The sequence below is a fragment of the Denticeps clupeoides genome, chromosome 9 (assembly GCF_900700375.1).
Source record: "Denticeps clupeoides chromosome 9, fDenClu1.1, whole genome shotgun sequence".
In the NCBI taxonomy this organism is placed as follows: domain Eukaryota; kingdom Metazoa; phylum Chordata; class Actinopteri; order Clupeiformes; family Denticipitidae; genus Denticeps; species Denticeps clupeoides.
The window spans coordinates 2,124,497-2,135,424 of NC_041715.1; the positions used below are offsets into that span (position 1 = coordinate 2,124,497).

The 10,928-nt window shown below is 48.2% G+C and overlaps 1 protein-coding gene across 3 annotated transcripts; it reads left to right on the forward strand.

Annotated features, from left to right (window-relative positions):
- Positions 1-500: 500 nt before the first annotated feature.
- Positions 501-10,587, forward strand: srpx (sushi-repeat containing protein X-linked). Of its 3 annotated transcripts, none has more exons than XM_028992390.1 (10): positions 501-620; positions 3,304-3,360; positions 3,504-3,695; positions 4,832-5,008; positions 5,097-5,223; positions 6,400-6,521; positions 6,920-7,099; positions 9,048-9,181; positions 10,105-10,226; positions 10,310-10,587. In XM_028992390.1, the coding sequence occupies exons 1-10, from the start codon at positions 551-553 to the stop codon at positions 10,485-10,487; spliced, it is 1,359 nt and encodes a 452-aa protein (XP_028848223.1). In that variant the 5' UTR covers positions 501-550; the 3' UTR covers positions 10,488-10,587. The 3 variants fall into 3 exon arrangements, with proteins under 3 accessions (XP_028848223.1, XP_028848225.1, XP_028848224.1); XM_028992391.1 differs by lacking the exon at positions 501-620 and adding an exon at positions 1,650-3,089; XM_028992392.1 differs by lacking the exon at positions 3,304-3,360 and having other exon boundaries at positions 544-620.
- The last annotated feature ends 341 nt before the right edge of the window (positions 10,588-10,928 follow it).

A 10,928-nucleotide genomic window follows, 5' to 3' on the forward strand; every position in this document is an offset into this window, starting at 1 on the left:
ATCACACAACACCACGTCATTATACCAAATGTCCCAGCATGTCCAGCGCTCCTCCACGCGCTGTCCCCACACTTTACTTCACACTCATCCAAATTCTCTCAAGCAAATTAAACGTTTTTTTGCATGAATTTATTTCATTTTGACCTCTGAGCTGTTTTGAGAGCTTTTGTCTTGGTCCCCCGGGCGGTACATGTGCATCTTTGTCGGAACTTGTTGGTCTGGAGAGAAGCTCCTGACGTGTGTGTGTGTGTGTGTGTGTGTGTGTGTGTGTGTGTGTGTGATGCACGTCTATTAAATCCCACATTAACCACGAGATGCATGAATATAAGAGTCTGCAGGATACAGATGAAAACCGGCGGTTTAGGAAATATAAACTCTGGATGGACGTTATGAATTGTATTATATTTCCAGTGCGTCCCTGTCCACCACACACACACACACACACACACACACACACACGCCCCCACACCCCCACACACACCCCCGCTCCGGCTCTCGTGTTTCGGACGGGAGGCGGGTCTCCTGCAGGAGGAGGAAGGCGCTTTTAAAGATGGACACCTGGCGGTGGAGCGTGTGCGGGATCCTGCTGCTGCAGATCTGCCGCGGACTCGGGTACGAGGGTAAGGAACGTCGTCTGTCGGGCTCCTGGCCGGGGTGGCGCAGGGGCAGCGCTCTCGCACCCAGTCGGACGTCGGTCTGCGCTGCGCTGCTGCTGCTGCTGCGGGCCGCTTCCCGACTTTACTTTCTGGTTACGTGGACGGATTTGGGGCAGGGGGAGAGGAGGGGGAGGGGGTCCGAGACGCAGACACACACACACACACACACACACACACACACACACACACATTCTCATACATACATACATTCACACACATACACACACACACACACACACACACACATTCACATACATACATACACACACACACACATACATACACACACATACATACACATAGATACATACACACACATACACACACATACATTCACATACATACATACACACACACACACACACACACATACATACATACACATAGATACATACACACACATACACACACATACATTCACATACATACATACACATACACACATACACACACCCATACACACATACATACACATACACACACACACATACACACATACATACATACACATACACACACATAGATACATACACACACATACACACACATACACATTCACATACACACCCACATACACACACATACATATACAAATACACATACAAACATACAGGACAGGCCAAAGGTTTGGACACAACTTCTTTTCATGACCATTTACGTTGGTAGATTCTCACTGAAGGCATCAAAACTATGAATGAACACATGTGGAGTTCTGTACTTAACAAAAAAAGGTGAAATAAGTGAAAACATGTTTTATATTCTAGTTTCTTTGCTCTGATTACTGCTTTGCACACTCTTGGCATTCTCTCGATGAGCTTCAAGAGGTCGTCACCTGAAATGCTTCTCCAACAGTCTTGAAGGAGTTCCCAGAGGTGTTTAGCACTTGTTGGTCCAGCTCACCCCAAACCATCTGGACTGGGTTCAGGTCCGGTGAATGTGGAGGTCAGGTCTCCACTTTTTGTTAAGTACAGAACTCCACATGTGTTCATTCATAGTTCTGATGCCTTCAGTGAGAATCTATCAACGTAAATGGTCATGAAACTAAATAAAACACATTGAATGAGAAGGTGTCTCCACTTTTGGCCTGTACACACACGCACACACTCAGACAGATCTGTCACATATTCCATATTCCACTCGTCTGATCTTGTCGTGTTCTTAGTTGTGCATCGTTCTACAAGCACTGTCTGTGTTTTAAATATACAATGTAATTCACGTTATAAGAATTACAAAGGAACAGGAGGTCAGACTGGTGCCCTAATTTATTTAATTTACTAAACACTAATCATGGAAGCTTAATTAACCCCCCCGATGAATAGATAATTTTCCAGTAATTTATTCATTACATAGACACAAAAGCAAAACACATCAGGTATAAGGTACACGGATCACAGGCGCGTGGTTACGGAGCATTTATCTATTCAAAGGGATCACAGAAAGTATTTGTTTGGCCCGGGCCAGCGGGAATTACCATTAAAATGGACTCCAGGTATTGTGTAGCCTGAACAAAGAAGACCGCTTTCTCTGTAGTTTGCGGGTTTCCAGTGGGTCGGCGCAGTAGAACTGCAAATGGAAACGTGGAACTGTTCGGCAGGGACGTGCAAGCGAAGATAACCGAGCGTGTGACATGTTGGAAGCTGAGTGTCAATCATTCCTACAGGCTCCTCCCCTTCTTAATACTTTGTTCTTAAAAACTTCTGTGTAGCTACGTCCAACCTCTACGTCCAACCTCTCGTTTCTGTCTGTTAGTCCTTGAGACGTAAAAGTACTGTGAGCTACTTTAGGACATGATCTCAGTTTAAAAGGTGACCATGGAGGCTGTAGATTATTTAGTAGAATATTGTGCATATTTGTGCAGTGGACTCAGCATCTGCATTAATCACTGGAAACAGACCCGTGTTCTGTAATAATCGAGTGCCAAAACCACGGAGGACGCGGGTCCAGCAGAACCAGTGCCTGCACATTTAGAACTCCCAGCCGCCCCCCCACCGGCTGGTGCGAGCCGGGGACAAAGTCCTTATTGCGCGTCTTTCTGCTGAGCTCGACAAATCGGGCCGAGTGGAATAATGTTTTCCACGTTTGCTGGAACCTTCTCCTGGCTGAGCGTGTGGGCGTGGATCTCTTCACCGCGTCGGGAGAACAGGGCCGTCTTTCATCTCGCGTGCGCATGTTCCATGTCCTGTTCGGGGCCGAATGAACCTTGAGTTGAACCCAAGCATTACAAAATTCCTAGAGAACTTCATGCAGAGTCGCATCGCTGTAATAAACACAACGAGAAAGCGGCCTGCCTTTCACGGGTTTGGCAGCGGCACCAGGATTGAAGATCTACTTGGACCAGGAGGATCAGGTGGGACACTTTGAGCTAGAACAGGATGTTCTTCTCTTGGTCTGAGTCTGAGTCGCTGGAGATGTTCGGCCACAGTAAGCATCGCGGTAAGTATGGAGTGCTTTGGTCGCCATGACACTTGTTCCACCTGGAGAAGGTGTTCATGGGAAGAACCGTTCGGTTTCTGCGGTATGTTGCTGTCGCGATAAAACAATTCGCACCCGACGCGGCACACTTGCAGAAACTGTAGGTAGAAAGGGTGGAAAGGCAGAATGTTCTGGAAACATCTGTCTCTCTGCCTTCCTGTGTCTGTCTCTGCAGGGTCAGGGTCCTGGTCGTACGGGGACGATGAAGATACGTACGCACGAAGACATGCAGGTGAACAGCAGATGATTTGTCAACAGACAAATGACCTCCAATTTTTTATGTGTGACGCCTCATCCGTCGAATAAGGAAGCACCACTAGATGGCGCCGTCAGCAACGCTGTGTTTGTGTGAGTAACCTCGGGTTGTCGGTGCAGGTACGCCGTGGTGCGCGCCGCTGAAGGTGAAGCACGGCCAGCTGACGTGCCAGACGCCGCGGGGGGAGCGTTACAAGAACGTTCTGGGGACGCGCTGCAAGGTCCGCTGCAGCCGGGGCTACGAGCTGCAGGGCCACAGCGAGATCCTCTGTCTCACCAGCAAGCAGTGGTCTGGGAAATACACCTGCAGAGGTCAGAGGTCACCACGCTCACTCTGTCCCTCCATCAGCCCTTCATCTCCACCTAGTAGAGTTTTACTCACAATCTATTAGGCTTGCTATGGGGTCAGTGGTGGCCTAGCTTAAGGAAGCGACCCCGTAATCAGAAGGTTGGCGGTTCGAATCCAGAGCCGCCAAGGTGCCACTGAGCAAAGACCCGTCCCCACACACTGCTCCCCGGGCGCCTGTCATGGCTGCCCACTGCTCACCAAGGGTGATGGTTAAGTACAGAGGACACATTTTACTGTGTCACATGGTGCTGTGTATCACAAGTGACAATCACTTTTGAACTCTTGGTGTTGAAATGAATTCCTTAAAGTAAGTGAAAGTGAAGTGATTGTCATTGCGAAACACCGCAGCGCAGCACACGGTGGCACGGTGAAACCACGGTGTCCTCTGTATTTAACCATCACCCTTGGTGAGCAGTGGGCACCATGACAGGCACCCGGGGAGCAGTGTGTGGGGACGGGACCTTGGTGATGTTCTAGTTAAATAGTAGAGACGGTAGTGACGTGCAGCACCGTCCGACTGCCGGTTCGCTGGTGAGAAAATCATGATGCATCGATAATCGAGGCGGCCTTGATAATCGTAATCGAATCGTGAGACCGGTGAAGGTTCACACCGCTACAATCCACACAGAAATCTCTTCATTTATACAGTCAATATTTGGCTGGAGCTGAAGGGTTTATATATATTTTTTAGATTTTTTAGGAGCTAATGACAGTTTTTTTCCAATTTAATATCCATCTGAAAAGATTCCCATTAAGACGACCGATTGATCAGAATCAGAATCGTGTTTATTGGCCAAGTAAGTGCAGCACATACAAGGAATTTGATTCCGGTAGATGGTGTCTCTCAAGTACAGTGTAGAGTGTGTACAAGGATGTGTGTAAGTGTTATTGTACAAGCTGTAGAATATGTTTATATTGTTTATAAATATATATACTGAATATAAATATATGTATGAATATACTTCGGCCTATACGTGTGTATAGAGGAACAATGTGCAGCACAATATACTAACAACAATAAGCACAATATAACAACTAAAAATCGAAATCCCACAAACAGAGTGATTTCTGATTGGTCGGCTCTGCTGGTCAATTTCAGAGATCCAGTGTCCTAAACTGGACATGCCCACCAACGGAGGCTACAAGTGCACGGACGGGTCCTACTACAACTCGCGCTGCCAGTTCTTCTGCTCGCCCGGGTACGCGCTGCAGGGTGACAGGAGCGCCACCTGTCAGGCCGGCCACCGCTGGAGCGGGGGGCGGAGCATGTGTGCCGGTAAAGGAGTGTCGCCTTAGTACCGGCATGTTGTCGTGTCCTCTGTGTGCGAGATGAACACGCGCTCCCGTGTCCGGTCGCTCCGCAGATGTGGAGCCGCCGGTGATAAAGTGTCCCAGCGTGAAGGACCGGACGGCCGAACCGGGGAAGCTGGCGGTGAGGGTGACGTGGGACACGCCAGAGGGCAAGGACACGGCTGACGGCATCCTCACAGAGTAGGCCTGGACGCACACACACACACACACACATCATATACAAGACAATATAGCAAAACAAGAGCTATATGTAAATATGTGTCGAGATTTAGATATGAATGTAGATATTATACTTAGATATTTTATACTCTTGTGCAAATTTTTCACTTTTTACTTTGACTTCACTCATTTGTACACCTTCACCTTGCCTGTTACACATATTATATGTTAAAAGCATAAAAGTGTAATATTTGGTTATATCAGGTCAAAGGGTCAAAGTCAGCTTTATTGTCAATTCTGCCACATGTACAGGACATGCAGAGAATTGAAATTACGTTACTCTCAGACCCATACAAGTAACATTAAATACAAAGGTATAAATACAATTTTAAAAAACACAATATACAATTTTAAAAACACCATATACAAATAAGGGCACATGGTGGAGAGTGCAAAACCATGTAGTGCAACAGAGGTAAGTTTAAAGTGACAAAGTGACAAGTGAGGTAGTTGGCAGACCAAAGCTGCACAGAGTGACTGGTGCATGGTCAGTTTGTGTGTGTTAGGGTTCAGAAAGTTTGTGGAGCAGAAGAGGGGAGTGAGGGGAGTGGGGGCAGAGCCGGGAGGGAGTTGAGTTTCCTGACAGCCTGATGGGTGAAGCTGTCCTTCAGTCTGCTGGTCCTGGCCTGGAGACTCCGCAGTCTCCTCCCTGATGGCAGCAGGCTGAAGAAGGTTTGCATTGGGTGGGTGGGATCAGCTGCTATGCCGAGGGCTTTCTTGGTGAGGCGTGTACTGTAGATGTCTTGGAGGGAGGGGAGAGGGACACCGATGATTCTCTCAGCTGCTCTTACTGTGCGTTGGAGAGTTTTTTGGCAGGATGCATTGCAGGCTCCAAACCACACAGTGATACAGCTAGGCAGGATGCTCTCGATGGTTCCCCGGTAGAATGTGTACATGATGGGGGCTGGTGCTCTTGCTCTTCTTAGTTTGCGGAGGAAGTAGAGACGCTGCTGTGCTTTCTTGGCCAGTGCAGTGGTGTTATATATATATATATATTTGCATATTGGTTCATTGTATACTTGCAACATTTGCAATACTGTGGTCTGTAGCAGCCGCTAAAGCATTTCACTGCATATCCTACCGTGTCTGACTGTGTATGTGACAAATTTGATGTGTGTGTGTGTGTGTGTGTCGCAGTGTGGAGTTGACCGGAAAGCCTCCGGGGTCTGATTTCCCGGAAGGAAACCATAAGATGTCCTACACCGTGTTCGACCGAGCCGGAAACAAAGCCACCTGCCGCTTTAGCGTACGCGTGACCGGTGAGGCAGCGACACACATACACCCACACAGACCCGCACACACACACTTCTATACATTTCATGTGTATTCATCAAGGGCAGGAAGGCGGAAGCTGTCTGTTGTGTTATAGTGAGCATGTGGAACAGCACAAGTAGAGATTCAGTCGGGTTTGTGTGTGTGTGTGCGCGTATCTGCATGTTCAGGACAGAACTGGATGTGTGTGTGTGTCTCAAAGTCTTAAATGTCCTGTTTATGATGATGGTTTTATGATTAGATTTTTTTCCGACGTGGTTTTACTTTTTAATGATTGTGTAAAACCCTTTTTTAATTGTGCAAGAGCCTTAAGATCCCGTCAGATTCTAACCGGTTGTCATGACAATGGGTCCAGGTGATATCTCAGTGTGTGTGTGTGTTTCAGTGCGACGCTGCTCTCCTCTCTCGACTCCCGATAACGGCTGGATGCGCTGTGACGGTCCGGGCGATAATTACGGCGCCACGTGTGACTTCCGCTGCCTGGGCGGCTTCGAGCTGCAGGGCAGCGCCGCCCGGGTCTGTCAGTTCAACATGGAGTGGTCCGGCGTGGAGACGACCTGCTCGCGTAGGCACAGCGCCACCTACATTCCACACACACAACCAAACGCTGTGAACGCAGCCGTGTTTAGTTTACTGTACGTCTCACATGAACGCCAGCCTCTCTCCCACACACGCCGTCATAATAGTTTTAAATATTATAACTTTTACATTTACGGCATTTACCAGACGCCCTTATCCTGAGCGACTTACAGTCAGTTGTTGCAGGGACAGTCCCCCCCTGGAGACACTCAGGGTTAAGTGTCTTGCTCAGGGACACAATGGTAGTAAGTGGGGTTTGAACCTGGGTCTTCTGGTTCACAGGCGAGTGTGTTACCCTCTAGGCCACTACCACCCTCAATCTAGTTATATATTGCCTGATAATTGGTAATTAGCCTAAGTGTATGACCAGATTTACCGTTTGTTAAAGACGCCATTGTTACAGACGCCATTTATTGCAATTGATGTCAGTTGTTACCATGACAGTTTCTTTTACGTGTGGTTTATTCATGACGAAAGCACAAAGACCACAGACTCTAGGCAGTGGTGGCCTAGCGGTTAAGGAAGCGGCCCTGTAATCAGAAGGTTGCCGGTTCGAATCCCGAGCCGCCAAGGTGCCCCTGAGGTGCCACTGAGCAAAAGCACCGTCCCCACACACTGCTCCCCGGGCGCCTGTCATGGGTTAAATGGGTGATGGGTTAAATCCAGAGGACAAATTTCACTGTGTGCACCGTGTGCTGTGCTGCTGTGTGTCACATGTGACAATCACTTCATGTGGGCTCCAAGTGTCATCTGCATACGAGGATGGAGTTCTGCAGTTCCGACCATAAATGTCACCGAAAATTCACTGGGGCGGTGGTGGCCTAGCGAGTAAGGAAACTGAGCCGTAATTGGGAGGTTGCCGGTTCGAATCCCCACACGCTGCTGTTCACTTTCACCTCCTGCCTCACACCTCGAGCTTTTTGCAGAAAATCTTGGCATAGTGAGTGAAATTGTGTTAATGGAGCGTCGCTGCCAAGGTTTCTGGAATGAGAGCATGAAGGCCGTCTACTGCTGGACAATCCGGACACAGTATTTGCGTGAAAATCCCACGCGAAGTGATTCTAAAGAAATGGCGCTACATTTACATTTAAGGCATTTGGCAGACGCCCTTATCCAGAGCGACTTACAACGTGCCTTCAAGTCACCATCGATGAAGTATATATCTATGCCGCAGTGTGCGCCTATCCGACTTTGCACAGAAAATATTGAAACGGTTTAATAAAAACCACAAGCAAGTCCATCGCAAACTTATATAAATCATAATTAAAAAAAGGTTGATGTGACTGAAAGCAGATCTGAAATCAGCATGAAAAACTGGTTCAGAAAAGTGTGTTGTGGTTTAGGGTTGAGGTTTCTGATGGCTGCAAAAAAGTTAATATGTACAGTACAGGCCAAAAGTTTGGACACCTTCTCATTCAACGTGTTTTCTTTATCTCCATGACCATTTACGTTGGTAGATTCTCACTGAAGGCATCAAAACTATGAATGAACACATGTGGAGTTCTGTACTGAAATAAGTGAAAACATGTTTTATATTCTAGTTTCTTTGCTCTGATTACTGCTTTGTACACTCTTGGCATTCTCTCGATGAGCTTCAAGAGGTCGTCACCTGAAATGCTTCTCCAACAGTCTTGAAGGAGTTCCCAGAGGTGTTTAGCACTTGTTGGGGTCCAGCTCACCCCAAACCATCTGGATTGGGTTCAGGTCCGGTGACTGTGGAGGTCAGGTCTCAACTTTTTGTTAAGTACATAACTCCACACGTGTTCATTCATAGTTTTGATGCCTTCAGTGAGAATCTACCAACGTAAATGGTCATGAAGATAAAGAAAACACGTTGAATGAGAAGGTGTACAGACTTACTGTTGGTTACTGGCTGCCACAGGCGACCGTGTTTCATCCTGCTCTGAAATCTTTCCTTCTGACGTCGTTGGCAGCGATGAAGATTAACGTGGCCGTGCGCTCGGCCGCCGCCCTGCTGGACCAGTTCTACGAGAAGCGGCGTCTCCTCGTCATCTCGGCACCGTCAGGCGCCAATCACTACTACAGATTCCAGATGACCAACCTGCAGGTACGTTTCATTTCAGCTTTATTGTCCTTTCAGCCACATACATGTTAGATGGTACAAGTTTCTCCGGAACCTGGTGCCACACGCAACATTTAAACCCAGTGACGTAAGCACCATTTTGGATCCGGAGAGACCGCCGCGAGCTAGCGCCGCGCTGCCATCTTGGTCCTTCTTCTCAGACATCTCAGCTTCTCCTTTTCCCTCTTCATCCAACCCATTTCCTCGCCATCCTCCCCAGGCCTGTGGCAGGTCGGACAGGACTTATAAATGGCCGTTTGGATTAAAGCGATATGGATTTCACCGGTTGTGCTCATGAAAACCGCTCAAAAAATGTTTTTAACAAAAGCACCTTGGACGACGGCCTGGATGCCGATATTCGCGTTTTCACATCATGATGTGGACGCTGCGTCCTGAATCCACACACAAGGGTGGCTATAACTGTCAGCCCCGCCCACGTGGGTGTGGCCTTGTCCCTCCTATGAATCCAAACGAGCTGCTTGAGTGTGTGTGTGTGTGTGTGTGTGTGTGAGGTGGAGGAACTTATTCTTCTTATTCTTGTCCAAAAGCGTTAACATCAGCGTGGGGTTGCTGTGGGTGACATTTTAAGAGCCTGAAAGATATGAGTCATTAACACTGTGTGTGTGTGTGTGTGTGTGTATAGATTGTGCCTTGAGCTAAAACTGAACTTCCCTGAGAGCTCTGAGACTGTGCTGCACTTCTGTGGCTCGGTGAGCTAAAAGCCCGAGTCTGAAGTCACGACCAGGGCATCAGCATGATGCTGAGACCTCTAGACAGTGTGTGTGTGTGTGTGTGTGTGTGTGATGAAAGGAAGTCACTAGAGCTGTCTAGAGCGAGCATTTTATCACGGATCACAGGAGATTTCCTCGGTGGTGTGTGTATAAGTGTGTGTGGGTGTGTGTGTTTAGCACGCACAGTGTGGTCTGGACCTGAGGCACGTGACGGTGGTGGAGCTTGTGGGAGTTTTCCCGTCTCAGATCGGACGCATTCGGCACAGACTCATCGCACCAGGACTGGCCTTGCAACTCAGGTAATGAACACTAAACACACACACACACAGTACATGCAGTAGCACTGCAGATATCTGTCTTGTGTGGGTGTGTGTGTGTGTAGGTTACTGCTGCAGATGCCCCAAAACTCCTTCAGCATGGTCCTGTTAGACAAGCAGGGGGTGGACAAGCAGCGCTACGCCTTCCCGGTCACGGCGCCGGAGATCTTCACCACCATCGACACCTTCCCTGTGCGCCTGGAGGAGATGCAGCTGCAGAAGGAGGCGGGACACAGCTGCTGAACACACACACACACACACACACACACACACACACACAGACGCCATACAGATCCATACACACACACACACACACACACACACACACACGCAAAGCCATACATAAATCCAAGTACAAACCCCACGGGGACGGCCACACCGTGACACACACTCTCCTCCCACCCCGAGGCCACCTTTATTACTCTCTTATTACTATTTTCTTTATATTTATGTGGATGTTTTTTTTTTTGCCATGTGGGGGCGTCCCGGCAGTAAAACTGCAGCAGATGTACAGTCAGGACGGCAATAAAATGAAACCCGTTTACTGCTGGCTGTCTGGGAGCACGTGATGCGCTGGACCTTCTCCCGTCATGCTTTGATTTTTACATTTTACATTTACGGCATTTACCAGACGCCCTTATCCAGAGCGACTTACAATCAGTAGTTACAGGGACAGTCCCCCCC